This window comes from Daphnia pulex, chromosome 11 (assembly GCF_021134715.1).
Source record: "Daphnia pulex isolate KAP4 chromosome 11, ASM2113471v1".
NCBI classification, from domain to species: Eukaryota; Metazoa; Arthropoda; class Branchiopoda; order Diplostraca; family Daphniidae; genus Daphnia; species Daphnia pulex.
In genome coordinates this window covers 4,647,608-4,674,269 of record NC_060027.1, presented here as the reverse complement: position 1 = coordinate 4,674,269, position 26,662 = coordinate 4,647,608, and the positions used below count along the sequence as shown (strand labels likewise).

Sequence of the window (26,662 nt, the reverse complement as noted above, 5' to 3'; positions counted from 1 at the left end):
TTGCCAAATTCAACTTTAATGAGCTCCTTAGGGAGATCCCATCATATGTATATATATCCGTCGGGTCACACTATACTATACAAGCTTCTTCTATTCGCTAATTGATCCACCACTTTGTTTGCAAATATGTCCTTCTGGCGTCACGACTACCTATTAAGCGGATTCCGTGGGTATGAACTATTAATACGACAATCCTATTTAACAGCATGCGGTCTTTCTCCTCAGATCCCAGACCAGACAGGTTCGATTTATCATGTAGACTATTTCGTATAGTATTAATATAATGCTGGTGCCAGTTTCAATATACTGCATTTATTATATTCCGCCGATTTCTTGAGATATTAGTCTTCAACACCATTTTCTCTGTGGAGTCGCCTGATTTCAACAGCTGTCTCTTGCACATTTATTCAAGTCCAGAGCCTCCACTACTGTTGCTCTAAAATTTAATGCGAAGGACTTATTGCTGCTTCAAAACACACCGCTAGAAAATGATACATGATGGTGTAGTAAAGAAGAAACGAGCTTGATTTGAATTTTTTTTTTTTTTTTTTTTTTTTTTTTTTTAACCGTGATTTAAATAAATGCGACTGCATGATTACGGACCGTATGAGGTCACATTAATAATGTTTATTTTCTACTTCGGGAACTGACACAAATTTCCATTCATTCGTCTCCATCCTTTGGTGGCATTGCACCATCATGAATTCAATCACCTAGCCCCTGGATGTAGGTTCATTCTAATGGATATTCTATAATGAGACAATTAATAAAATTCTAAAAAATAAATAAACAAATCCTTTTGAAATTATCGAAGCGAAATTAAATAAGCTTCCGCTCTTATTATTTCACGTCTGGCCGGAACTCTGAAAGGAGAAGGAATAAAAAAGAAATGACCAAGAAACGACTCGAGTGCGTAAAATTCTAACAAACAACACAACAAAACGAAAGGAAAACCTTCGCTCTCCACCTGAGCAAACCAGAAGGCTGTTTCAAGGCTGGAACCAATTGGCGAGACTTGGCAGCACATACATGTTGAGCACCATTGGATTTGTTCTGTTTTTCAGGTGTTTTCCGCTGGTTTCTTTCACTTACTACCGTTTCAAAGTCTGTTCTTATTTCCTACCTTTCCTCACTTGGCTGTTTCCTCATCCTCTGCAAGAGGTGGAGCCTAACTAAGTGATGTGATGCTGCTTGCGTCGGTCCATTTCAGTCAGTTCTTGTTCAAGTCCTCTTGAAGCAACAATAAGATCCTTCTCCTGTTTTCGACTAAGTCTTTCGAACCTACAACCTGGTTTTCATCAATTTTTATCGTTTAGACGATATATAGCGAAGGATATTGAAACAGTGGACAAATTTTAATTCGCGCAATAATTGGCCGAGATGACGGAGCCCGTGAAACAAATCAGCAGTGATGTGGAAGCGTCGGCAGCAAACGACAGGAGCCGACGAAAAGTTAGCAGCGAGTTGGAGCATCCGAGCGCTCCGCCCGATGGTGGACTCCACGCCTGGTTCATCGTGTTCGCCAGTTTCCTGACCAACGGCATCATCTTCGGCATCCACAACTGTTACGGAATCATCTACCTTCGTCTCAGGATGGAATTGGAGCGGACTGGAGTCGCTGACGCAGCCTTGAAAGCATGCAAGTCATTCTTACATAAATCCTTCGTTTGCCGTTCTAAAGTTTCATAGCCACCCTTTGTTTTTTGGACTCTGTCCAAATCTTTGTCAATGACGATTGCGTAAACGCGTGAACTTGATTTATTATATTTCTCCATTGCAGCACTGGTCGGGTCTCTCTCCATTGGAATGACTTTTTTCGTTTCACCCCTCGCCGGAATCTTGATCGACTCGATAGGATTGAGAAGGACGGCCGTTTTGGGTGGCGCAATCGCTACCGTAGGCATGCTGGCCTCTTCATTTGCTTTAGCTCACGTTAGTGCATTCAAACAAATTGATTCTACTGTTGATAATAAGTTTTACAATGTCATTCAAATCTTTTACGCATCAATAGGTCGAAGCTTTGTACCTAACTTACGGGGTGCTCTTCGGCGCTGGAACATCTTTGGCTTACAATCCTTCACTAGTGATCCTGGGCCATTATTTCCGCAAACGTTTGGGTTTAGTCAGCGGTTTGGTGACAGCTGGCAGTTCGGTTTTCACTTTCACCTTGCCGTTCTTCCTTGAATTCATCCTGGGTCTCGGACTTGAAGCGACGCTCCGAATCCTCGCCGGAATGATGGGACTTCTGATGGTTTGCGCTGTCACTTTCGTGCCCAGATTGCCGCCGACCATCGAAATCAATGGTGCCGGTACAGTGGAGGGAAGTGCAGGTTGCTCAAGGCTGTGGAAGAAGTATATCAACTTCTCCATATGGAAAAACAAGAAGTACGTCATCTGGGCCATTGCCATCCCTATTGCTATGCTCGGCTATTTCGTCCCATACGTCCATTTGGTAAGTTGAATGATGCGAACTTTCAAAGACGTTTTTAATTAAAATGTATAATTTGAAAAAACAACAACAATGAAATAGGTTTCCTACGTTAAAGACGTCCTACCAGAGGCCGATGGGAAAGTTCTGGTCCTTTGCATCGGCTTGTCTTCCGGCATCGGCCGGCTGATTTTTGGCAAAGTCGGGGACCATCCTAAAGTCAATCGCGTTATCCTTCAGCAGATAGCCTTTTTATCCATTGGAGTTGTCACCATGCTGTTGACCCTGGCCAATTCATTTACTTGGTTTATTATCCTATGCCTCTTCCTGGGCTTGTTCGATGGCTGTCTGATCGCACTCGTCGGACCCATAGCCTTTGACTTTTGTGGACCAAAGAACGCTTCCCAGGCTATAGGATTTTTACTGGGACTTCACTCGCTACCCATGACTACTGGTCCGACTGTTGCAGGTAAATGTTTTGTTTATTTTTAATTTCAACCTAGTAAAATCAAATTGTAACCAAACATATTATTTCGTCGGATATAGGTGCGATGTACGGAGCTCTTAAAAGTTACCGAATTCCGTTTTTACTTGCCGGATGTCCGCTCATCATTTGCGCATTCATTATGCTTTTGATCCATCGAGTTAAAGACCAAGACGTTGAATCGGATGAATCTGACGGATCTGTCGGGAGCGCAAATAATTCAATCAAGCGCAAATCCAGTTCGAAACCCGATGTCAACGGGAATCAGAACATTCAACCAGCGACATCTTACGGCGTTCAAGCCATTTCGCCCAATAACTTGAAAGGTTGATTTTTCTGTTCAATTTTGTTTGAATAACAAATGATGATTAATTCGTGCACACTTTTAAAACATGTTATGTATTTTTTATTTATTAAGGCGAATGCGTGGTTGCAAATAATACTTCCGGACTCGTTCTGGGCCAGACAGAAGTGGTCATTTCCAACCGGAAGCCTGTTATTGCCAACTTGAACAACTGGTCTCCGGCTGTTGGCAGGTACCACGTCGTTCCACCGATGGCTTATGGGACCACGGAACGGAGCCCCAATCCAGTTTCTCTTACTAGTTTCCAGCCAAACACATCTTCCATATTATGGTGAATAATAGTCGAGCAGAATGATGTATAAGAGGTTGGAATCTCAATCGCGCAGAAAATCTCATTCTTTAATAATAAAAATGACAGAATACGATACATTGGATAAGGAACATGGTCGGCTGGTCAGTCCTACCTCTTCCTTTAAAGTATCTTTGTATTGAAACGAATTAATAATAGTTTATACAGAAAAGCAATGGTATACTAAACACACCAACTGCTATCTTTTTGTCAAGATAAAGTATTTTCTCTTCCTCGCCAATAAGCTAACCGCAAATATTTTGAAATTTTTTTACTTCCTATTTTTTGCGTACTAGCTGAAACCTGAATATATTGTTCCATTATTATTTTAATTGGGATCTATGTAAATAGGTCACACACATGAATGAGGTACCGGAATAAAAGTGAAAACTATGACTTCAAATCTATCATTTATATCATTAATAGAATGTTTACAGGTTTATTTTGGAATTCAATCAATAATCGCTATTTCATGTCATTTCAACGAGTTTCCAAGTAGTAATTTACTCTCCCTTCAGCTGCTCGTGCTAAGGACGCACCCAGTTAAGACAAGCCCTACGGGTGGCAGTAAAATACTTATTTTTGAAAATGAGGACATTGCTGCCATCATCGTTGTTTCGGCGAAACTCTCTCTGGACCGGTATAAATTACGTAACCATGTGCAAACAATCTCAGATCCTTTCACTGCAAAAGCTAAAAGAATGTGGAACTACAATAAAATGTGCAAATATTTGATCAGCAAGGCTCAATTGATTCCGAATGTCAACACTTCACTATTTAAATACAAAGTCAACGTCTGAATATTCAAGAAAAAACTAATATGTTGTTGTTTTTGTAATACATATTTGCGTGTTTTTGGAGGTATGAAAGTATTTCGAAAATCTATTTGTGCAGAATTTCTCTTTTAATGCAAAGTGATGACGAAACAAATGATTTTGTTTAAATTAATAAAAACTAAGGGGATAGCTAAAAGTCACATCCTCCCTCTAGTTTATAGGGCTATACTTTCAGCCTGAATTAAAATCATCGTAATTTAACGACTGAGCGAAGAAAAAAATAGACATGAGTAAATTATTTCAAAACCCTCCACATGAAAGATTCTAAGCTCAATACAAGAAAACAAAAATTTTTAACAGCGATATTTATTCAGGAAATTAACGCCATATGCACACTAAATATCTTTAAATAAATTATTATCTTGAGTCGAGTACCTCGTATTATGTACAAAACAACTTTAGTATAGGCATAGGTAACATGCACAAATTTTTTGAATTTAGTCAAAATTAAGGATGCAGAATTATTAAGGAAGGAAATGAAGACATATGATTTCTCATCATAAAAAGTCTGATCATTGTTTCCATTAATCTACCCCCAGTACGAGTACGGGTAACTGTGGTGGTGATGGTAAACTGGCGGATAATAATAAGGGTATCCATATCCATAATATGAAGGGTAGCCATATCCATAGCCATAGCCAAAATATGGATTGAAATCTTTAATTTAAAAAAAAAATAACAATTATTTAGAATTCCGATAATAGAAAATATCTTTACAAAGTCGTACAGTATTCGCTAGTTTGCATATCTGTTTCCTCCGTTTTTGCGCTGGCGACGGCCGTGTCAGAGGGTTCGTCACTCACGGGCATGCAAGCTACCAGAGAGACCAGCAATGCAACCACGACCTTCGGGAAAGTTAAAAAAAAAAATAATTGTAATTTCAAATATGGTTTGCAAATTTATAAAGCCAGACTCAAGTGAAACTTACTAAAACTTTCATTTTCGATTATTTGTCTTCAAAAGCCGCTATTCTCAGATTTCAGCCTTCCACTTTTGTCGGTGGTTCAGTAAACACTGTTGCGATCACTAAACTGCAAAACGCCGTTTTATACATGTTACTGTAGCCAACTTTAGTCATCAAATAGACCATATTTGGTATCCAACAGGAAAGGAGCTGGAGAAACCATACTTAAAACCAAGGCCAATTTCCTTTTTCTGCAGAGCTAGACAGCTTTTACAGTTCGACTAACTTTCACTTTCTCCTCGTCATGCTATTCGCAGTGAACTTAACTAACAGTGTATAAGAACAAGGTACTAACGTTCTAGAAAAGATATGCGCGAAAAAGATACGCCCGAAGAAAATTCCGGAAAATTCCAGTCAAATTCCACATTACAGCTTTTGATAATATACTTGTTCTATGCAACCGCTATTGAAGTATGCGTGAAACTTATTCACCGTACAATTTTTGTTTACTAATTACCATCTACCGTACTTATGTTGATGAGGATGTTGTATAGAAGCCGAAGAAATTTACGTATAGTTGCTTTGAAATATTAAATAAAACGCAGATTTAATAGCACACAAATAAAACAATGCGCAATTTGTAAGCACACAAAAAGCAAAATAATTTGAATCGGTTATAGAGAGGGCAAAGTAGTACGAACGGCATGTGTCAACAGTGAATGTTGTTAAATTTGGGTATTAGGAATTTCATAGATTTCATGGAGGTGGTTCATGACTCTGAATTTATTCCATTTCTGGTTACCCTTTACTCAGCAATTAAATATTTTTATATCCAGCTAGATAGACGCCTAATTAGTAATTACTTTTACTTGATTCAAAAACGGAAAAAAATTGATTTTTTGGAAATTCTTTTTAAACTAAATGAATGTGCATCGGCCATCGGCAATGACGGGTTGGATTATTTGACATTTGAAATTTGTATAAACTGTGTTGTGCAGTAATGTAAACTGTTTTAAAATATTAAAACTATTTTTTGTTGTTTTTTAAATTGTTCAGGGTTTAAGAAGTTGGGCTTGAGAACGCTTTGGCCAGAGTTATAATAGTTATAAAAGCTCTGCTTTTGCTGTTCCTCCTGTTTGCTGTTGCCTTCTAGTTCTAGATGACTCTGCTTCTGGGGCTTCTTGGCCTCTGGCTAGTTGGCTGTCAAATAGGTAAATAGCGTAATTTCGACTGACATGGCAACGTTAGTTTAAAATGGCGGTCTCAATTGAAGACACACGTGTTCCGGACGCTCTACCCAACTTGGAAGTTTTAGTAGGTACATATGAAGAATTTAACTTGGGATTCAGATTAACCAAAAATCCTGAAGGTGTAAGTGACCACTACATGTGTTTTTCCTTATTTTTTTATTTAACATTATACCATCTTGCAGGGATTAAGTTTTGTCCCCAGCTTTACCAATCATAGCCACTGTGGAAGTATTCGCTCAGTTGCTACTTGCAAACAGTTCTTGGCTTCTGGAAGTACCGACGAATCCATCCGTTTATTTAATTTAAAAACTCGCTCCGAATATGGCTTTCTTCAACAGCATAATGGTATGTTTCAATATTGTGTGGTTTTCTGAAATCTGAATAGCGCAGTTTATTAATAATGGTGCATGTCATTCACTTTTAATTTGTAATAGGAACAATCACTTGCTTGGATTTTTTCCAGCAAAGCTTTCTGTTTAGTGGAAGTGATGACGGAAATGTCTGTGTCTGGAACACAAGGACATGGAATTGTGAGAAAACACTTAAAGCCCATGAAGGTGGAGTTACTGCCATCTCAATTCACCCTTCTGGAAAATTAGCGCTCACTGTTGGAAAAGACAGAGCTATGAAAACATGGAATTTGATAAAAGGCAGAACAGCTTATGTGACAAACATAAAGGCTGTTGCTGATTCTGTAAAATGGAGTCCCGAAGGAACAGTATGGGCAGTATCCATCAACAATGTAGTCAACATTTATGAAGTCAAGTCTGCAGGAATCAAGCATACAATAGACTTTAAAACAAGAGTCAACTTTGTCTTGTTTTTAAATGTTAGTATTTTTGTGTATTTACCTCTTGAACATGCATTATATTTTTATGCTATCAATTAACAGGAAGACACTTTGCTGATTGGAGGAGAAGGGCCTAATATTGTAACCCATTCCATTAGTCAACGAAAACTTCTCTCTCAGTTCAAAGCACATGAGAGAAGAGTAAAAGCTGCAGCCATTACTAAGTTAAACACACTGGAAGAACCTCATTTGGTTACAGTGTCAAATGATGGATTTATCAAACTTTGGCAAATTCTTGTAAAAATTATATTCATTTCAATTTACTCTACAACACTAACATAATTCAACCTTTTATCTAGGACATCAATGAGGAACCTGTTTTAGTTACTCAAGTGGACTCAACTTGTCGGATCACATGCTTGTCCTTGTGGACTGAGAAAAACTCCAACCCGTCTATGCAAAAGGATGTTAAACCACTTACCATTCAGTCCCATAATTCCTCCGGAGTGTCTGTTGAATTATCCAGCCCGGACAAGAATGATCCCCTAAAACTTAAGTCGTTGCTGAAACGAAAGATTGGTAATAAGGCAGTAATTGTGAAAACTACATCTGGGCCATTCATAGCTGAGCCCATAAAAATTAGAGATGATAAACGACCTCGTTTGACCTTCACTGAATAAATTACAGCTTAAATTGTATCTATTTTAAATTTCTTTACACGATCAGTTATACATGTTCTATCGTTTAACTAGTTTAATCCACACGCCATTTGAAGGGTTCATTATAGTTGTTCTCACCACCGTCGGCAACGGTACAGGATTTTTTTCGCTTGTCTTAATAGTAAAATGGCGTACGAGATTCGCAATTGTGCACTTCATTTCAAGCATTGCGAAGCGAGCTCCTATACAATTGCGAGGGCCGGCGCCGAAAGGTAGGAAAGCTAATGGATGTCTTTTAGTTTTTTCCTCCGGTAAGTGCCTGTGTAGTAGACATATAAATAAATTTAATACCGGCTCACATATTTACAATATATAATTGAATGACTGTTAAACCTCAGTGGGTCGAAAGTCAAAGGTTCCTCCCACAGCTCTGGATCGCGATGAATGCTCCATACAGGAACGTCTATAGCACAATCCACAGGAATAGTAATACCATTGATTGTTGTGGTTTCCTTACACTCTCGCGATACGAACCTACCCAAAGAATAGTTAATTTTTAGTGCACTTACATAATATATACATTATATAATGAGCAGCTTACAGTGGCACTGGCGGAAATAAACGTAGAGATTCCAGAATTACTAGTTCCAAATACTGGAGCTTGGAAACGTCATCATAGCTAAGAGCTGAAAGATCAGATCCAATTTTTTCGATGATTTCGTCGAAGACTTTTTCCTGGATGTCGGGATAAAGACTAAGGCAGTACGTAACGTATGCCAATGCAGTGGAAGTAGTTTCGTAGCCGGCCAGAAGAAAAACGCAGGCATTCCAAGCTATTTCGTCGTCATTCAATAATGCTGACGAAAGTTTTCCTGTTTTGATTTCAGAATGCTTTCCTTCAGAAGCTTCCAAAAGCAAGTGCAGAGCGTCAATCAATGCAGGGGCCTACAAAAAATAGTTTGTAATTTTTGTATCAGTGAGATTAGTTCGGTAATTACCTCTTTAGCTTGACGGCGCCGGTCAACTACAAGTCGAACATGGTTGAGGACAAAGGCGATGAGTTTATTAGACGGTGCGAAACGAAAAAGAATCCGAAAAAAAGAACGAAGTCCTGGGAAGCAGACAAGCATGACCACAATCCGACTGAGATCCAGGCGAAAAAACTTTCTGACAGCTTCAAGAATTTCGTCCTATTTTAAAACATAAGCTTGGTTTACTGTGGAAAGTATTTATGGTATTTAACCAAAGCCAAGTTAAGCTTACTTGAATATTTCTTTGGCAATCAAGTTGAAGCGCGAGCGCACAACGACTAATCACATCAAGCGTGAGACCTTGAAATGGTTCATAAATTTCCAGCTCAGTTGAAGGATCTGATCTCTCTTTCAGGATATTGATAAAGAGATCGGTGCATTCGTTTATGGTAGGGAACATCTATATAAAAAAAATTGAAAGGGGAAAGTTTGTTTAATATTGTTGTAAAATAGATGAGGCATTAATTCATAGACTTACTGCTTTTAATTTAAGAAGGCTGTATGTTGGTGTTAGGACATGTCTAACTTCTTTCCACCTTTCATCTCTCAAAGAAACTAGTGTTGGCATACCTCGTGGGACATCCTAAATATGGAAATAGGGATAGTTTAAAAAATTGCATAACATTTATAACCTTTATACATACTGGTCTATTGGTGAAAATATTGATATCTTTCATAAGAACTTCTTTCAAAATGTCAAGGTCAGCCAACATAATTCTGGGTTTAAGTCCCATGTAATAGCTATTACAAAGATGTGAAAAAAACATAATTAACATATTTATTCTAATAAATTAATTCAAATTCATATATGTTGTCTTACCCCACAACTTTCCCATATTTCGTCAGCCATTCAGTTTGTTTTTCTTGAATACTCTGTCAGAATTAATTAATTATTAAACTGAAATTTGATTTAACTGAGTATACAAGTATACTTTGGTTTTTGACCATCGCAGCTGGTGGAGATTGCCATATATAAAGTGAGCTTTGTTTGGGCAAACAATCCCATACGATTGTAAATAATTTAGTGCTTTCCATCTTTGGCTATATAAAATAAAAATAAATGGATAAAAACAGATATATTTAAGGATTTCGATCGACTCTTACTTACAAAACCCAAATTGAAATAAGTACCCCACTAGCACATATTATAGAAGAAAACCCGCTAATGTTATTTCCCATAGTTTTTCTTTAAACAACAAGGCAAACGTCAGAGAGAGATGATTAGAATGGAGTTTCAGTCAGTTGGACATGTTCGTTGTAATCTTGTGTTTTTGTTTTGGTCCCAGAAATTTGCACCGCGGAATAGCAAACTCCTCCCCTAAAAAAGGGGGAGGAGCCAATTCGCGTGTGAAAAAGCCGCGGGGGGATAAAATTATACCGTGGAATTTAGTATTTACTAAAGTAAGTATAAGTATAATGACATTAACAATGATATCATTTCCAAACAAAGAAACAATGAACAAGTTAGAACGCCATTTGGATATAATGAAACTTGCGTAAATGGTCACGGCCAAGTTATCGGTTTACATCGTTCAGTAATTCCCGGTCGTGATTACAAGTCAATGGACTTTTTAAGGCAATGTAGCTGATATTCTGGGAGTTTTCACCAGTTAAATTAGACAGAACTAAGGAAAAGGTTTGCCACGGGTTTTCTTGATGAAAAACACGAAAACTATCGCCGGCTTGACCGGCGAAAGTTTACAGAAATTTCTTTTACAAGATCGACGCCCACACTACAATATCCTTAGTCAGTGTTAACAAAATAATTTAAATTATTGTTTAAGAAAATTCCTATTGTGATATACGAATTAGTATTCACCCAAAGCGAAATTCGACTGTAGGTCCCTCATAACTCCATTGATGTCAGAATGGGAGACATTCTTCGACGCCCAAATTTCTCAATATTCCAGTTCATTTATAATTATTAGAATTCATAAAACTTTCAAGCTTTCAAGTGAGTCGATGATTGAAACAAATAACTAACACTGGAAGACTAAGTACCTACAAGCAGCCCAGCTCTGCCCAGCAGCTTCTCACTTGCACCGGTCCCTTTGATCCAACATTCAAGTTGTGACGCTGCTCGGTATTAATATAGACGGTCCGTTGTCCCTCCTTATCACTCACCATTGCGTCATGGCAACGTCTATACAGGTAGTGTACATACACGTATAATGTACACCTTTTGCAAGTTTCACGTTACCCGACAGCTCTCGGGCGGTAGGTCACACACGAGATTTTCGTCAATCGAAAACAATTCATCCGAGAGAGTTCGGTTAATGCTTAATGGAGATCACCTAAATGTTCTGTTTGAATAAACAATAATGTCATTTCCTAACAATGAACAGGATGGAACGCCATTCGGAGATGACGAAAATTGTGAAAATGTTCACGGGTATTTAATTGGATTTCATCGTACGAAGATTACCGATCGTGCATCCACGTCAACGGACATTTAGAGGAAATACAGTTCATATTCGGGGAGTTTTCCATTGCAAAATAAGACACAGCTTGACAGTTCAATTGCAATGAGCATTCAATGAGGTACTCAGGTAATATCACTTATAATGGAAATTCGGAATATTGCCTGCTCCAACATCATATGAATTTCTCCCTGACGCTTTTACTTCATCAGCTGTTACCATTGACATAATTTAAATGCCTTATATCGATAACAATAAATAATAGTGGAATCGCAATTACACAAAGTGATTTCACGATGTAACTCGCTCATTTCGCCACTGATTTTGAAATAGGCGAAAAACATCGACGCCCAAGTTCCTCATTAAATGATTAAATCAGTTCATTTATTATTATCTTACAACTTTCAAATGAGTCGATAGTTTTTGAAACAAATAACTGAAAATCAAGAATAAACCATAATAATTCATCCATCACCTGCAGGTGTACAATTCATTATCTCTCCGCCACTCCTGTGACACTCGATCGCAAAAAACAAAAAAAAAATTTAAAATCCAAACTCGATCCAAATATTTGATTCGATCGATGGTAAATACCGAAAAGGTGGCTAATCGGAAAGGAAAACGGCCGGAAATAAAAATTTGTTTGCTAAAATGGGCGGGAAAAACAAATAAAAGAAACGGAATTCGCTTTAAAAATGTTTGATAGAAAACACTGGAGGACTACGTATAAGTCTGTCAATTGCGCCCGTCCCTTTGTGCTCCAACATTTAAGTAGTTGGCGCTGCGCTCGGTATTCAAGACATATACCCTCCTTATCACTCGCCATTGCGTCATGGCAACGTCAATATAGGTACAGTGTACACGTATTACACACACCTTTTGCAGTTTCTCGTTACCCGCCACGCCTCGAGCGATACGACACACACGAGATTTTGATTCATCCGAGAGAGATTGGTCAATTGGAGAGACCGAAATACAAATGTTGTCCTTGAACAAACAATGACGTCATTTCCAATCAATGAGCAAGATAAAAGACTATTAGGAGATGACGGACCTTCTAAAAATATTCATGATCAATTTAGTGGGTTACTACTTTCCACAGTTGCCGGTCATGATCTCACATCAACGCATTTTGAGACGTAGTGCAATTTATATTCTGGGAGATTTTACCAGTAGAATTAGACATAGCATGGAGGAAGGTTAGATTTTGGACCAACTGATAACGCAATGTACATTGCGTTACGACCGAGTTGCTCTTTGAAAACATTATTTTGACCTTATCCTCAGCCTTTGATAGAAGAAAAAGTAAAAATGTGTTCTCATAAGCGTTCCAATTGTCTAAAATTTATTAGTTATTACGCCAAAAGAAAATACGCTGCAGTTCGCTCATTTCTGCACTGAATTTTGAATGGGCGACAAGCACCGACACCCAAACTTCTCATTTATCCAGTTCATTTATTATTATATAAAAACTTTCAAATGGGTCGATAGTTGAAACAAATAACTGAAAATCGAGAATTGAACGTCGTATTGCACTATCACCTGGCAGGTGTACAATTCAGTTTCTCTGCGCCACTCCTGCTGGGCCAATCGATGGCAATCAACTCTAATGGCTGCACCTTTCGATCGTTGAGAATAACAAAGTAAAGAAAATTGAAAATCCATCAAAGATTTGATTGGATCGATGGCATGTACCAGAAAAAGCGGCTAATCGGAAAAGGAAAACGGCCGGGAATGAAATCGACGATCGTTTTATTCTTTCCCACGTCAAAAAAGATTTACAACAAGTGCGCGCGAGAGCTGCTTGCTGTGTGCATAATCTTTCGTGATTTATTTGTGCGCGAGATTAATATCCCCCTTAAAAAAAAAGTTTAAAGGAGCGATCACACAGCAGATGCCAAGAGATGAGGAAAAAGTTGCGCGATGGGCCGCAGAAATGAAATTGTGACCGCGCGGGATGTGTTTGTTGGTTGTTTGGTCGGTCGGTGTTGCGCGCCGGGTGCTTATTAATTACATGAGGCTTTTTAAGCCGATTTTTTTTCTTTTTTAATAATAGGAAAAATATATAGTTTAGGCTTCCCGCTTGTCTTGCCATATACTTGGTTTTTATATTGTGCGATGTGATTGTGCTCGCTTGCGCTCCTCACAGCACACAGGCCAGCAGCACCGGGGCGGCGGCATTGGCGTGGTGTGCATTTTATCAATAAATGACGTGCCGACTGTTTGCTGAGGGGCTTTTCAATATATAGAGAGAATCTCTTGTGCCAAAAATCGCGTTGGCCCGTTTCTCTCGCTCTTTTCTTATATAATATTACTGTATTGCTGGGCCCCTGCGTCCTATATAGATTCTATCCAGCAGCAGCAGCTTCCAGCATCCAGCACAGCACAGTTTGCCACCGTCGCCGTCAAAATGCATCAGCATGGGATCCATTGATACAGCCAAATGGATTTTCTCGTGAAAAAAGTCTTTCAATAAAAGTCTTAAACAGCAAATTAAATAACAAGTTAAAATTCTTCGTCAAAAAGTCTTATTTCCGGGTTAAATAATGGATCGAAAAGTCCAGCGCTTAGTTGCGTGCAATTTCCGTTTGATTGCGCGCATCAGTGTTGGCTGTGCGCTGGATTAAACTGTGCAAGTTTGGGCCTTGCGCGCATTTCAGTATGGGTGCGCGCATATTTCCTTCGACCAGCACGCATTTTAGTGTCTGGGCGCGCATTTTCCCCCTGCAATGCGCGCATATTAGTGCGTTTCCGCGCAAAAATTCCAGAATTTGGGACGCGCATTTTAGTTTTTTGCGCGCAAAACAAATTCCGCGCATTTTAGTGTCCGCGCAACGCGCACGCGCATTCTAGTAATACTAATACATACACCACCCTACAACAATAGAAAATATAACTAGATATTGCAACGTTTATAATTTTTTTTTACAAAATTAAAGGCGGTAAGGCTATTATGGACCATTAAACCAATCACAGCAACGAAGACAAAATTTAGTAAAGATATCCGCGTAGTAAAGGTATGGGCGTCAGTGTTCTGTGAATGTGTTGGTAGGTGCGCTACACCTTTATTCCATTATTTCATGAATAGGAATTAGGAAACAGTGAGGTCGATCGAAATCATCCGTCGTACCCGTCGTACCAGTAATAACCCGACAACCTCGTGACAGGTTTGTTAGCTTGACGCTCTACAATTTTTCTCATTATTACACCAACTGCAACTAATTCTATTTCACTTTCACTCCATTTTCTTCAGACTTCAGTGAACTTTAACTAGCGTTAATTCATGAGATAAAGCCGGATAAAGTAAGACAAGAACTAGACGACATTAAATTTCACCTGGAGTTCTGAGATTTCTCTGATATTTTGTACGGCCTAATTCCACAAAGTCCGATCCTAGTTCCAATTTTTAAAAGTGCAACGTATCAGTAGGCACGTTGGTTAACGTTTCTTCTAACTGTGAAGCTTGCTGTTGAGTAAGGTATGTAAGATTTTGACAGTTTGTTCTAAGATCCTTTTAGTCCCAAAAGGAGTGCTCATTGTTTTTTAAAAAATACAGTTATTTTACTGTCGTGGGAAACGTCGGGAAAAATAAATCGAAGATGCTAGGATTTGGATACATGCTGTTGGTGATGCTCATCGTGGCAACTATCAGCATTGCCGAAAACTCTCGCACTCACGAAGGCCTTTTGCCAAGTTCGGCATTTCACCATGCTGTGCCAATTGGACAAGAAGCACTGGATTTGATCCCTGAATTTTGAAACTCAGTCAAAATTCAGTTCAATGTCCACCCACATTCTGTATAATAATTTTTCTGTCCTGAATTCCATTGTCAGTTTTTCTTCTTTTGCTTTTATTTTAATTTGATTGACATTTCAATTAATTTTGAAGACATCATTTTACGACACAAATTTATCTTTAAAAAAGAAATGTAACGTGCTAAAATGAATTTTCTATGAGAATTATACCTGCCTCTGATGTTCCAATATAGAATCTTAAATCGTACAATGAAGCCATTAATAATCGTGAACCTTTTGTCGTTTTTATTTTTATCACGATAAGAATTATTTAAAAAAAAGGAAACACTAGTTTTGGCGAATTCTACTAGTTAAGAAAAAGATAATACGGCCAAACGGGTTACCAGAAAAACCAACATACATTTACAACTGGAGAATCAAATTATGTACTTGAATGCAGCATACATGGTGATTGCAGCTGTAACAAAGTACTGGATGCGATAGATCGAGACTAAACTGTAGGATACCAATAAAACGGAGAGAACCGCGAACGCGCTACCCAAGTAGCCATAGGAACCAGCAGCACTACGATTTTATATAGAAAAACAACATTAAATTTCAACTATCAAACGGATTTTTTTATCTTGTAAGACAAAAACAAAAAGAGACGCACCTATCATGGACAGATTTCGATTTTTGTAAAATCATCATTCCGCATATATTCCAGACGAAACTAGGGACCAACCAATAATCATTCGGCAAAGTTAAGCTGTAAAAACACAAAAAGGATAAGAGAGTGGTTAGTGGTTACTTAATCATATTAACAAAATTTTTAAATTAAAAGTAATACCTTGGGCTTGTGCTCCACACAACAAGAGTTGGAAGACTGAGGATGGCTGTAGAAAACCATAGTAAGGATATTGTTGTATTAATATGAAAGTCATCATCAACTTCTTGGTTTTCTTCGTCACCCAACATAGATTCCAATTCGTCCTCAAAATAATCGAACAACTTGAAATAAAACGTAAAAACTCTTAGTTGGTGTGAAATAGAAAAAAAAATTATAAATTAACTATTATATAATGAATGGTTATAACCTTCCATATATAAACACCAAGGCCAAGAAACAGCGCTAGGGAACCGCAGGTACTGCATCCGATTGCGATGAGAGCCACTGATATGACTAAAGGTATCCGAGACAGGCCAATCGCTACAACCTCGGCAACAATCAATGATATTCCGAAGGAACTCCTCAGATATCTAGAAGAGAAACACTAAATAAACGCAAACATTTTCCAATTACGAAGATAGAAACTTATTACCGGATTATTATGGTGTGCAAAACATTTCCTCCAATATATATTCCCAGGCAGAAAATAACGGACAGCATGATGGCTAAACTCCAGGCAATGAATCCAAGAATGAAGTACATGAAAGGAAAGCCAAGCCCATGATTCCGGAGAAGAAATTCATCGGACGGCAGAAAAGGCCACGCCGGTAGATGTAACGAATCGATAATTCTAGAAGTATTAAAAGTGTCAATAATTTAAAAAATATATACTATGGTCTCATTAAATTCAACAAGTAATACCCAAAGCAAATAGAGAAAGCCTCAGGAATAAGGGCCATTTTGATGACTGGCATTTCGACAAGGCAAGTTAAAATGGACGGGACTGCATTATTAGATTGTTTCTCTTTAAGTTGCCTTGAAAAACAATACAAAAAAATTGCAAATAGCATCGGCAAAAGAAAAGGCGAATAAAACCGGGCCAGTTGGGCACACATGCCGATCCAGTCAGTAGAAACTCTATTAGGAAAATAATAAAAAAATTTAATTTATGAATATGTACATGATAAATTATAAGAATCTTTTAAAACCGCAATTCATACTCGATTTCGTAAGTGCATTTTGGATTGGGACTGATAAACTGAAGATGCACTGAATCATATTCGCTATCGACAGGAGCTTTAGGAACATGAAGGTGAACAGAGAAGCTCTGATTTGACAGAAAGTATTGGCTTTCATGAGACCATGGCACAATTTTTCGTACAATTGCATTTTTTTCCATAGGACAATCGTTTCCGTTGATCTTAAGGAAAATTGACTGCCATGATCTATTGAGGTCTGGTAAAGTTACGTTGAATGAAACGGCGTTACTCGGAACCACTATCTTTCCAGCTGAAGCAAATGGGATGTATCTTGCGAAAGGGAAGCGGATTTCAACGTTTCTATCAATAGAGCGGTGCACATCAAACAAAATAGATCCCTATGGTAAAAGGCACACATGAAAAGTTATTAAATATTAAATTGTAGAAAAGAACTTAACGAAGTACCTTTTGATAACTTTTGGGGATTAAAAATACAATATGAGTGAAACCATTCTCTTTGAGTTTGACCAAGTCCAGGTAGACAAACTTCCGCTTAACAAAATCACCGGCATTCGGTAACAGAACAGTTTGATGTGATAAATCGATACCGCGCTCACTACATATTAGAGTGTTAAAAAACAACAATACATGAAGAAAAACTAAAATTTAAGATTAAATTCATCATAAAAAATGTGTGATAATTACCAGAATCTAGTATTTTTGTGCCAAGTCAAAGCAACACAGCCGAAAACCCAATATTTAATGGGTAGTCCAGATGCTACAGCCGCCAAACGATCTCGATAAGCGTTGTCGACTAACGGAATCATATAATAGCTATTGCTATATTTTTCCTTTTCTTGTTCAATGCTGGCAGTGAAATGTGGCACAACAACTTCTCTCCATCGTCCTTCTGGATCAAAATCGACTTCTCTTACATTCAGGAAATTTTTAAAGCTTTTCCCTTCATTGCGCTTTTGTAAATTGGAAAAAAAAAATGTTGGAAAATATGAAATTTAAATTTGGATTAATTAATAACCTTCATGAGGTGATAGAGGAGAATTTCTTTTCGTAGATCAACCCGTTCAATCCAGTTCTGCGTTGAAGGTTCAACCATATCGAATAGAGATCGAACTACTGTCGAAACTACCTGTTTACACCACACTAAACACTACATTACTACTTACACAAATAAGCGTAATTAGCATTTCTTAGTACCGTACCTATACACAGATGATCAACAGCAAGCCAAACTGTCGGCATTTCGGTAGTCTGGCAAATAAAAATCGAATTTATACATTTTGACTGAATCTATTTTAACAAATTTATATTTTAATTGTTGCTAATTTACCAGAACGTTGATTGTTGGTGAATTAGCAGCAGTAAGCCCAGACCGAACTTGAATATCTCTGTCCGCTCCACCGATTGATGCTAAAGCGACGTGTTTTGTTCGATTTGTCGATTCGTTCCAAAATGTACTGGTTTCTTGATAAAAACTGTCCATGTCCTCATCTAGCACTATAACAGGACTTTTGTGTGGGGTGGCTAGAGTGATAATGGTGGTCACTAGAGCAGAATCAAAATCCATTTCACTAAAAACTGCTTTAGCAACCATTCCCCCCTGAAATATATAAAGAATAATTATACAAAATGTTGGATATTAAATTTGTCAGTACCCAACCATAGAGTGGCCAATTAAAAGCAGTGACTTTTGTTGGTGATGAGTAGATTTGTAGAGATGAAGAATTCTGTTAATACAACTACTAGTAAACATAGTTTGTTGCTTCAGTATACCCCCATACAGAGCTGAAAACTCTTCATGGAAATCAATTGTAAAAAAGTCAAAGTGAAAATGTTTCTTTGAATCCAGAGATTTGCGATAAGCAAAAGAAGCAAGAGACCGAACTGTAATTGCCACACATTAAATTAATTTTTGCTATAACAAGTTCATGACATAGTGAAACTATACCTTGTTTATAAGACCCTGCATTTCCTGGTATAAAAAGAACTGGAATTCCAGTAAATTCACCCTTTTTATATCTTTCAGCTTGCTCTCCTTCTCCGTAAACAAATAAGTTGTAATTAGGGAATTCAGTTGATGTTGGTTCATTTAATTTGATTTTCTATAATAACAGAATTTTTAAAAATGGCAATCTTTAATAAGGACAGAAGTAATACTCTTACAATATATTGCGGATATTCAAACATGAAGGTCATTTCGCATTTGTTGTCTTCCAATTCGAAAACAAAACGATGAATCCCTCGAATGAAGGAGAACGTGAGAAGGGAGCCAACTAACAGTTTGAGCAAATTGTTTTTCTTCATTTTCACGTAAAATTTATGTGTCTCCCTTCACGACAATACACTTTTCACCAGTAAATAGTTTAAGCAATATTATACCAAGATAAATATATTTTTTGTAAACTATGAAATTAGCTTAAAACTATGACAACAAAAAGGAAAATATTGTCATTTGACATTTCAAAATACTTACTAAGAATGTCGTCTGCACATCCGAATTGCATTGTTGCCAATATGCTGTAGAAATCATTGAAAAATATTTGACTCGTCGATATTCGATAACAACCATGAGTAATAAGGATTAGGAAATCATAATATAGTATGGAAAAAGGCATTTCATGACTCTTACTCGATAGAAATTGCCTTCAACTATTATTTTTCAAGCGTTTAAAGACTCAACTCAAGAGTCAAGAGTCAAGAGAGGCTGACCGGAGCCGCACGTCCGCACCGGCCATTTTATAAATACAGATTTATTATTCTATAAAAAATATTTAATACAGAAACGGAAAAAAACTTTCGTCTACAAATAGAAACTATAGACACACACAATTTGGTGGAATTCGACGATGAAATGTATAATTTGCATTTCTACGCATTTGAGATTTGATTTGACAGCAGCAACAAATCTTCATGCATGATCTGGCAACAAAGTGCGTTGTAAAGAAGAGTGGAGAAGCTCTAAAAATGGACGCGAATAATAAGGCACCGAATACGTACGACGGTAATATTGTTTTTCTATTTACATCATATTGGCAATTATTTCAAAGATAAGATAATTTACAGCTTTTTTTGCTACCCAAATTTTTATCATTGGATTATTTGGTTAACTTATTTACCTCTAGTTGCACATGTGTATAAGTGTCTCATAACAACTCTGAACATGCCATAATATTAACTGTGTTTAACATGTGGTTTGATATGTCTTTCCAGAAATTGCAGCTCAAGTTCAGGAAATCCAGTCAAGGAGCAAGGTAGATATATCTGAAAAAGATCGCATCGGATTTGGCGAATCAGGCATTTTTGATTCAGAAATCTACGGTGAAGTTCAAAGTCGATTTGATGGATATGTAACTTCAATTGCCACAACTGATGAAGTTGAAGAAGAAGATTATGATGGAGCAGTTGCCACTGGAGGCAGGCAAACTTTCACAGCACCAGCTGCGATTCTCAATGAAGTGGCAGGAGAAGACTTTGACCCATTTGCTGAACATCGCAGACCAACTATTGCTGACAGAGAAGATGAATACAGAGCAAAGCGTCGGAAGTTGATTATTTCCCCAGAACGTGTTGATCCATTTGCTGAAGGTAAATTTAATATTTTTTATTCATTTTAGTATACTTGCTTGTTGTAATGCAAAGTGGAACACATTATTCAATTTAATCTTATTTTAGAATTAAGAACATCTGTGATTGTGAAGTAAACTCTTTTTGTTTATCTATATTCTCATGTCGTGACCCAATGGCAAATTAAAAGAGTGCCATAGCAACCAGTTAAGTTAAGAGCTCTTGGAGGTGAGTAATCTAAGGCTCTCAAAGGGGAATTGTTACAAGAAACTATTAAGGATACTAGAAGCCAATATTAACCTAGAACAAGCTACTTAATTATAGGTGGATTATTCACTTGTGGGCCAGGAGCTGATCTGCTCAAATTCCCCTTCCGTAATCATCACCACGTATGTATTTGTAACTTCTTGTGGGCGAAGAAACTGGTTTAAGAGTTTTTTCTACTTCCGTCGCTCACAGGGAGTTTGGGTCTCGACTGCCAATTTTTTCTTTAAATTTCGATTACAAAATCTTCCTTACTTTGAATAATAACCCATTTTCCTTTTTTATATTGCTATTCTGTGCAGGCGGTAAAACCCCAGACGTTGGATCTCGCACTTACGCTCATATTATTCGTGAACAACAGTTGCGCGCAGAAGAGCAAGAGGTAATGACAATGGATAATTTATGGTGTAGTTGAGATTATACATGTAATCATTTGTATTCATTTCTAGGTCCGCCGGAAGCTTGCCGACAAAGCTAAGGATGGTACCTTAAAAGCTGTAACGGTACCATCAAACGGCGAATCAAATGAAGCGCCACGGAAACGTGCAGCCCGTTGGGATCAAACAGGTGAAGGTGACACAGGTCCTGCTGCCACTCCAGTTGCAGCACCAACTGTTCCTACGGTAAAGAAGAAAACCTGGGAAGTGGAAACGCCAGCAGTAGCTCGTTGGGATGAAACTCCTTCTCGCTCCAAAGGCTCTGAAACCCCGGCAGCTGGAGGTGTTACCCCTGGAAGTCGTCTGTGGGATGCTACGCCGGGAAATGACGACTCCCGCAAACGGAATCGCTGGGACGAAACACCGAAAACTGAAAGAGCCGGCGAATTTACTCCTGGTTTTGGTTCTGGTTGGGCTGAGACACCACGGACAGATCGTGGAGGAGACACAATCCAGGAGACACCAACTCCTTCGGCATCGAAACGTCGCAGCCGTTGGGATGAAACACCAGCTAATTCCAGTGCGACACCGTCTGGTGGAATGACTCCGCAAACTCCTTCACTATCTGGAGCTATGACTCCAAGAATGACACCGGGTGGAGCTACTCCAATCGGACAAAAAGCTATGGCCATGGCTACCCCAACTCCAGGACACCTTGTTACCATGACTCCTGAACAACTACAAGTAATCAGTGCATTATCCGTTTTGATGTTCAATATGTAACCCACAATGAAATTTATCGAAATAGGCATACCGATGGGAAAGAGAAATCGACGAAAGAAACCGCCCAATTGGAGATGATGAACTAGACGGGATGTTTCCAGAAGGCTACAAGGTCCTGCCTCCTCCAGCTGGATACATTCCTCTACGTACCCCGGCGCGCAAATTAACTGCAACTCCCACTCCATTAGCTGGGGCCAATTCGGGATTCTACATGCAACAAGAAGATAAAACTGCCTCAAAATACATGGACACACAACCCAAAGGCGGTAACTTGCCCTTTTTGAAGCCAGAAGATGCCCAATATTTTGACAAGCTATTGGTAATTATACTTAACTATTTCTTTTAAGTAAAATTAAAAAGTTTTTACTCTATTATTTTGCAGATTGATGTTGATGAAGATTCATTGAGCCCAGAAGAGCTTAAAGAACGAAAAATCATGACTCTTTTACTTAAAATCAAGAACGGTACCCCACCTATGCGTAAATCTGCATTAAGACAAATCACTGATAAGGTAAACTGATATATATTATTTTAAAGTAATTGTATCTTCAAACTGCGTTTATGTTTTTCAATAGGCTAGAGAATTCGGAGCTGGTCCACTTTTCAATCAGATCCTTCCTTTATTGATGTCTCCTACCCTTGAAGACCAAGAGCGACATTTGCTCGTTAAAGTTATCGATCGCATTCTCTACAAATTGGATGATCTAGTGCGTCCATACGTCCACAAAATCCTTGTCGTTATTGAACCGCTGCTAATCGACGAAGACTATTATGCTCGTGTTGAAGGTCGAGAAATCATCTCTAATTTAGCCAAAGCAGCTGGTTTAGCAACTATGATTTCTACCATGAGACCTGATATCGATAACATTGATGAATATGTTCGTAACACTACTGCAAGAGCTTTTGCTGTGGTAGCTTCTGCACTGGGAATTCCTTCCCTTCTTCCCTTTCTAAAGGTATATAGTTTGTTTCAGTTTTAAGATGGGCTTGTTCTTATCTATTATTTTTATTTTAGGCCGTTTGCAAGAGTAAAAAGTCATGGCAAGCTCGCCATACTGGCATCAAAATCGTCCAACAAATTGCTATTCTTATGGGATGTGCTATTTTACCTCACTTGCGAAATCTGGTTGAGATCATTGAACATGGATTGGTAGATGAGCAACAGAAAGTGCGCACCATCACTGCCTTGTCCATTGCTGCGCTGGCAGAAGCCGCGACTCCGTACGGTATTGAGAGCTTTGACTCTGTTTTAAAACCGTTGTGGAAGGGTATAAGAACTCATCGTGGTAAGGGATTGGCTGCTTTCCTTAAGGTATGTTAATTGAAAGTAAAATATTATCCTGCATACTGTAATATTATTTGTTTAAAAAAAATAGGCTATTGGCTATTTGATTCCTCTCATGGATGCCGAATACGCCAATTATTACACTCGCGAAGTGATGTTAATTTTAATTCGCGAGTTTCAGTCACCTGACGAAGAAATGAAAAAGATTGTACTTAAAGTGGTGAAACAGTGTTGCGCAACTGACGGTGTGGAACCTCAGTATATTAAAACAGAAATTTTGCCACATTTCTTCAAAAGTTTCTGGAATCATAGAATGGCATTAGATAGACGTAACTATCGCCAGCTAGTTGACACAACAGTTGAAATCGCTAATCGTGTTGGTGCAGCGGAAATTATTGGCCGAGTGGTTGACGATTTAAAGGTTTTATTCATTTTCATTATTTATAATTCAGTGACAGTCAAATAACATGTTGAATATTTTTCCTAACAGGACGAAAATGAACAATACCGGAAAATGGTTATGGAAACGGTCGAAAAGATCATGGGTAATCTTGGTGCCGCTGATATCGACGCTCGCTTGGAAGAGCAGCTCATCGACGGTATTCTCTACGCATTTCAGGAACAAACGACTGAAGATGTTGTGATGCTAAATGGATTCGGTACAATCGTGAACTCACTTTCCAAACGAGTTAAACCTTATTTGCCACAAATTTGTGGTACTATTTTATGGCGTTTGAACAACAAATCAGCAAAAGTAATGTTATACAACTTTTATTTGTAAACGTTCGTTTTAATATAATGATTTTTATTCCATAGGTTCGGCAACAAGCTGCTGATTTGATTAGCCGTATTGCAGCAGTAATGAAAACTTGTCAGGAAGAAAAGCTCATGGGGCATCTGGGAGTTGTTCTCTATGAATATCTTGGCGAAGAGTACCCTGAAGTTCTTGGGTCTATTTTAGCTGCTCTTAAAGCTATTGTTAACGTAATTGGCATGCACAAGATGACACCGCCAATCAAAGATTTACTTCCCCGATTAACACCTATTTTGAAGGTTCGCTTTTTTAACATATCAGTAATTTATTTTTCTTATTGTGGTTTTATTATCATTTTAGAATCGGCATGAAAAAGTACAGGAAAATTGCATCGATTTGGTTGGGCGTATTGCCGATCGTGGGCCAGAGTACGTTTCAGCTCGAGAGTGGATGCGCATTTGTTTTGAGCTTTTAGAACTCTTGAAAGCACACAAGAAAGCCATTCGACGAGCTACAGTCAACACTTTTGGTTATATCGCCAAAGCAATTGGTGAGACCGAAATTGTCATGGTTATTATGTACAATATAATTATTTATTTTTCAACAACAAATTTCAGGCCCACACGATGTATTGGCTACACTGCTTAATAATTTGAAGGTACAGGAGCGCCAAAATCGTGTTTGTACAACCGTTGCCATTGCAATTGTGGCTGAAACTTGTTCGCCCTTCACCGTCCTCCCTGGTCTTATGAACGAATATAGAGTCCCGGAACTTAATGTTCAAAATGGTGTTTTGAAGTCGATGTCATTCTTGTTCGAGTACATTGGCGAGATGGGGAAGGATTACATTTATTCAGTTACATCGCTCTTAGAAGACGCTTTGATGGATCGGTAAGTTTCTAGTTATTTTGAATTTATGATTAATTAGTTAATGAAGCACATCTGTTTATTTTAGTGACCTGGTCCATCGTCAAACTGCTTGTGCAGCCATCAAGCACATGGCTTTGGGTGTTTTCGGCTTTGGTTGTGAAGATGCCCTCACACACCTGTTGAACTACGTTTGGCCCAATATTTTTGAAACATCCCCTCATTTGGTTCAAGCTTTTATGGATGCTGTGGAGGGTATGAGAGTAGCCCTGGGCCCTATTAAAGTCTTACAATACGCACTGCAGGTAACTTAATTATTTGATTGAATTAGAATTTCAGTTTTAAACCATTTTCTTTTCTATATAGGGTCTGTTTCATCCGGCCCGGAAAGTTCGTGACGTGTATTGGAAGATTTACAACTCACTATACATCGGCGGTCAAGATTCACTGGTGTGTGGGTACCCTCGAGTGTCCAACGAAGGGAAAAACACTTTTAATCGTTATGAACTCGATTATGTATTGTAATTCACTTTCTGTACTACATTTTTACACAAGTTTCATGTACTGATTTCATTAAAAATAAACTCACTTGAGCCGTCGCAATTCGTGTAATGTCATCAAATTTAGATACAATATTATTTAACATTTCAATTTAGCTAGTGATTATTGATTAAGTCATTAGGCGTGTGTAGATAACATCTGTGGCCTTTGACCATTAATTGACGCTGGTCCGTAACGTCTCCTAGCCTCTGTCAAAAATGCAGTAACCATTTGCCTAACAACCTGATCAAAAAAAACATGTGACAGTTGAGAGTGAAGTACAGACCGAAATTCAAAGGAAATGGAAAAATCCAATGTGCAACTTTTAGGATTTCCCTTTAGTCCAGGACTGAATTTCCAAATAGTAAGAAGATGGTTGAATAGCTTCCCTTCTGAACACACAGACTTCACCATGTTTGGTGGGGTAAGCATGACACTGCTTGTATAGCTTTCTACTAACAAAGGAGGAAAGCCAATTGCTAAATCAGCTCTAAGATGACCAGTAGTTCGTGAGGTAACTACAGAGCTTTTGCAATATGGAACAAAATTTTTGTAATTCTCCACCTCGGCCACAACATTGTACATTTGTTCCATTGAATACCTAGAAAGTTCATTTTTAATTTCTATTGCAAAATTAATTTGTTTTATATTACCCCAACAACCTTCTTTCAGAATAGTCTTTTCTTTTGTTTCCAATTCCTAGTCCAGGCAACTGAAAACCACGACTAGGAATAGCTAGGTCAATTGCTCCATAACTTGAGTTACTTGACGAAACTACTCTTGGACAAGCAGAATGGCTTCCAGTATATTGTAATGCACTACATTGAATTACAGTTAACTTCCTGCATAAAAGAGAGGTTACACAATGTAATCCAAACTGTATGAAGAGATTAAAGATTATTTACCTAGATAAGGTAATGAAATTTCTATGCGCATGAAACATCTTGCACCAGCTACGACGAGCGGGTCTTGCAATGGCAATGAAAGGCAGCGTGAAACTTGACATTTCTAGTATTAGAAATGATTGAAATCAATCCGAATTTTTTACTCCATCATACCGAATTGATTGAATAACATAAAAACATATGAATGGTTGCAGACGACTTCGCAAGAGTTATCTTAGTGAAAAGTGATTTCAGGCATTGCCGGTTT

At 38.2% G+C, this 26,662-nt stretch overlaps 6 protein-coding genes and 2 long non-coding RNA genes across 9 annotated transcripts; 4 read left to right on the top strand and 4 right to left on the bottom strand.

Annotated features, from left to right (window-relative positions):
• Positions 1 to 1,113: 1,113 nt before the first annotated feature.
• Positions 1,114 to 3,961, top strand: LOC124207095 (monocarboxylate transporter 10-like). Its single transcript, XM_046604384.1, has 6 exons — positions 1,114 to 1,639; positions 1,781 to 1,932; positions 2,012 to 2,452; positions 2,531 to 2,897; positions 2,975 to 3,238; positions 3,331 to 3,961. The coding sequence occupies exons 1-6, from the start codon at positions 1,381 to 1,383 to the stop codon at positions 3,549 to 3,551; spliced, it is 1,704 nt and encodes a 567-aa protein (XP_046460340.1). The 5' UTR covers positions 1,114 to 1,380; the 3' UTR covers positions 3,552 to 3,961.
• A 736-nt stretch (positions 3,962 to 4,697) lies between these two features.
• On the bottom strand, positions 4,698 to 5,469 carry LOC124207096. Its single transcript, XR_006879748.1, has 3 exons — positions 5,330 to 5,469; positions 5,129 to 5,246; positions 4,698 to 5,058 (listed from the first exon to the last, which is right to left on the bottom strand). It is a non-coding gene; the product is annotated as an uncharacterized LOC124207096 (long non-coding RNA).
• A 1,048-nt stretch (positions 5,470 to 6,517) lies between these two features.
• Positions 6,518 to 8,043, top strand: LOC124207059 (p21-activated protein kinase-interacting protein 1-like). The gene is made up of 5 exons (XM_046604322.1): positions 6,518 to 6,676; positions 6,738 to 6,900; positions 6,990 to 7,384; positions 7,448 to 7,642; positions 7,705 to 8,043. The coding sequence occupies exons 1-5, from the start codon at positions 6,560 to 6,562 to the stop codon at positions 8,023 to 8,025; spliced, it is 1,191 nt and encodes a 396-aa protein (XP_046460278.1). The 5' UTR covers positions 6,518 to 6,559; the 3' UTR covers positions 8,026 to 8,043.
• On the bottom strand, positions 8,007 to 10,336 carry LOC124207058 (cytochrome P450 3A24-like). The gene is made up of 10 exons (XM_046604321.1): positions 10,144 to 10,336; positions 9,968 to 10,076; positions 9,856 to 9,908; positions 9,680 to 9,776; positions 9,514 to 9,618; positions 9,268 to 9,435; positions 9,003 to 9,194; positions 8,606 to 8,949; positions 8,398 to 8,538; positions 8,007 to 8,323 (listed from the first exon to the last, which is right to left on the bottom strand). Exons 1-10 carry the CDS (start codon positions 10,212 to 10,214, stop codon positions 8,083 to 8,085), a joined length of 1,521 nt encoding a protein of 506 aa, XP_046460277.1. The 5' UTR covers positions 10,215 to 10,336; the 3' UTR covers positions 8,007 to 8,082.
• A 3,962-nt stretch (positions 10,337 to 14,298) lies between these two features.
• On the top strand, positions 14,299 to 15,457 carry LOC124207674. 2 transcript variants are annotated; one of them, XR_006880079.1, is made up of 4 exons: positions 14,299 to 14,472; positions 14,544 to 14,622; positions 14,709 to 14,933; positions 15,012 to 15,457. It is a non-coding gene; the product is annotated as an uncharacterized LOC124207674 (long non-coding RNA). The 2 variants fall into 2 exon arrangements; XR_006880078.1 differs by lacking the exon at positions 14,299 to 14,472 and having other exon boundaries at positions 14,479 to 14,622.
• Positions 15,458 to 15,472: 15 nt separating this feature from the next.
• LOC124207670 (GPI inositol-deacylase-like) lies at positions 15,473 to 19,558 on the bottom strand. Its single transcript, XM_046605238.1, has 15 exons — positions 19,240 to 19,558; positions 19,025 to 19,178; positions 18,737 to 18,960; positions 18,407 to 18,676; positions 18,279 to 18,327; positions 18,095 to 18,219; positions 17,764 to 18,029; positions 17,524 to 17,674; positions 17,080 to 17,456; positions 16,781 to 16,996; positions 16,512 to 16,709; positions 16,287 to 16,449; positions 16,040 to 16,200; positions 15,863 to 15,958; positions 15,473 to 15,774 (listed from the first exon to the last, which is right to left on the bottom strand). The coding sequence occupies exons 1-15, from the start codon at positions 19,378 to 19,380 to the stop codon at positions 15,627 to 15,629; spliced, it is 2,739 nt and encodes a 912-aa protein (XP_046461194.1). The 5' UTR covers positions 19,381 to 19,558; the 3' UTR covers positions 15,473 to 15,626.
• Positions 19,559 to 19,951: 393 nt separating this feature from the next.
• On the top strand, positions 19,952 to 25,569 carry LOC124207669 (splicing factor 3B subunit 1-like). Its single transcript, XM_046605237.1, has 15 exons — positions 19,952 to 20,077; positions 20,287 to 20,661; positions 21,207 to 21,286; positions 21,354 to 22,025; positions 22,090 to 22,383; positions 22,447 to 22,575; positions 22,640 to 23,020; positions 23,080 to 23,376; positions 23,441 to 23,770; positions 23,840 to 24,103; positions 24,166 to 24,402; positions 24,464 to 24,653; positions 24,721 to 24,994; positions 25,059 to 25,275; positions 25,337 to 25,569. The coding sequence occupies exons 1-15, from the start codon at positions 19,987 to 19,989 to the stop codon at positions 25,493 to 25,495; spliced, it is 3,990 nt and encodes a 1,329-aa protein (XP_046461193.1). The 5' UTR covers positions 19,952 to 19,986; the 3' UTR covers positions 25,496 to 25,569.
• LOC124207671 (coenzyme Q-binding protein COQ10 homolog B, mitochondrial-like) lies at positions 25,560 to 26,654 on the bottom strand. The gene is made up of 3 exons (XM_046605239.1): positions 26,416 to 26,654; positions 26,164 to 26,352; positions 25,560 to 26,111 (listed from the first exon to the last, which is right to left on the bottom strand). The coding sequence occupies exons 1-3, from the start codon at positions 26,514 to 26,516 to the stop codon at positions 25,649 to 25,651; spliced, it is 753 nt and encodes a 250-aa protein (XP_046461195.1). The 5' UTR covers positions 26,517 to 26,654; the 3' UTR covers positions 25,560 to 25,648.
• Between the last annotated feature and the right edge of the window lie 8 nt (positions 26,655 to 26,662).

Coding starts and splice junctions, on each gene's coding strand:
- LOC124207095 (XM_046604384.1), top strand. CDS start 1,381: ATGACGGAGCCCGTGAAACAAATCAGCAGTGATGTGGAAGCGTCGGCA. Junction 1,933..2,011: donor CTTCATTTGCTTTAGCTCAC/GTTAGTGCATTC, acceptor ACGCATCAATAG/GTCGAAGCTTTGTACCTAAC. Junction 2,453..2,530: donor TCGTCCCATACGTCCATTTG/GTAAGTTGAATG, acceptor ACAATGAAATAG/GTTTCCTACGTTAAAGACGT.
- LOC124207059 (XM_046604322.1), top strand. CDS start 6,560: ATGGCGGTCTCAATTGAAGACACACGTGTTCCGGACGCTCTACCCAAC. Junction 6,677..6,737: donor TAACCAAAAATCCTGAAGGT/GTAAGTGACCAC, acceptor ACCATCTTGCAG/GGATTAAGTTTTGTCCCCAG. Junction 7,385..7,447: donor ACTTTGTCTTGTTTTTAAAT/GTTAGTATTTTT, acceptor ATCAATTAACAG/GAAGACACTTTGCTGATTGG.
- LOC124207058 (XM_046604321.1), bottom strand. CDS start 10,214: ATGGGAAATAACATTAGCGGGTTTTCTTCTATAATATGTGCTAGTGGG. Junction 9,909..9,967: donor TGCGATGGTCAAAAACCAAA/GTATACTTGTAT, acceptor TAATTCTGACAG/AGTATTCAAGAAAAACAAAC. Junction 8,324..8,397: donor TTGACTTTCGACCCACTGAG/GTTTAACAGTCA, acceptor TCTACTACACAG/GCACTTACCGGAGGAAAAAA.
- LOC124207670 (XM_046605238.1), bottom strand. CDS start 19,380: ATGAAGAAAAACAATTTGCTCAAACTGTTAGTTGGCTCCCTTCTCACG. Junction 16,201..16,286: donor TTGGTGTTTATATATGGAAG/GTTATAACCATT, acceptor TTTTATTTCAAG/TTGTTCGATTATTTTGAGGA. Junction 15,775..15,862: donor TCGAAATCTGTCCATGATAG/GTGCGTCTCTTT, acceptor ATAAAATCGTAG/TGCTGCTGGTTCCTATGGCT.
- LOC124207669 (XM_046605237.1), top strand. CDS start 19,987: ATGCATGATCTGGCAACAAAGTGCGTTGTAAAGAAGAGTGGAGAAGCT. Junction 20,078..20,286: donor GGCACCGAATACGTACGACG/GTAATATTGTTT, acceptor ATGTCTTTCCAG/AAATTGCAGCTCAAGTTCAG. Junction 23,771..23,839: donor GAGTGGTTGACGATTTAAAG/GTTTTATTCATT, acceptor TTTTCCTAACAG/GACGAAAATGAACAATACCG.
- LOC124207671 (XM_046605239.1), bottom strand. CDS start 26,516: ATGTCAAGTTTCACGCTGCCTTTCATTGCCATTGCAAGACCCGCTCGT. Junction 26,353..26,415: donor AATTTCATTACCTTATCTAG/GTAAATAATCTT, acceptor TCTTTTATGCAG/GAAGTTAACTGTAATTCAAT. Junction 26,112..26,163: donor TCTGAAAGAAGGTTGTTGGG/GTAATATAAAAC, acceptor TGAACTTTCTAG/GTATTCAATGGAACAAATGT.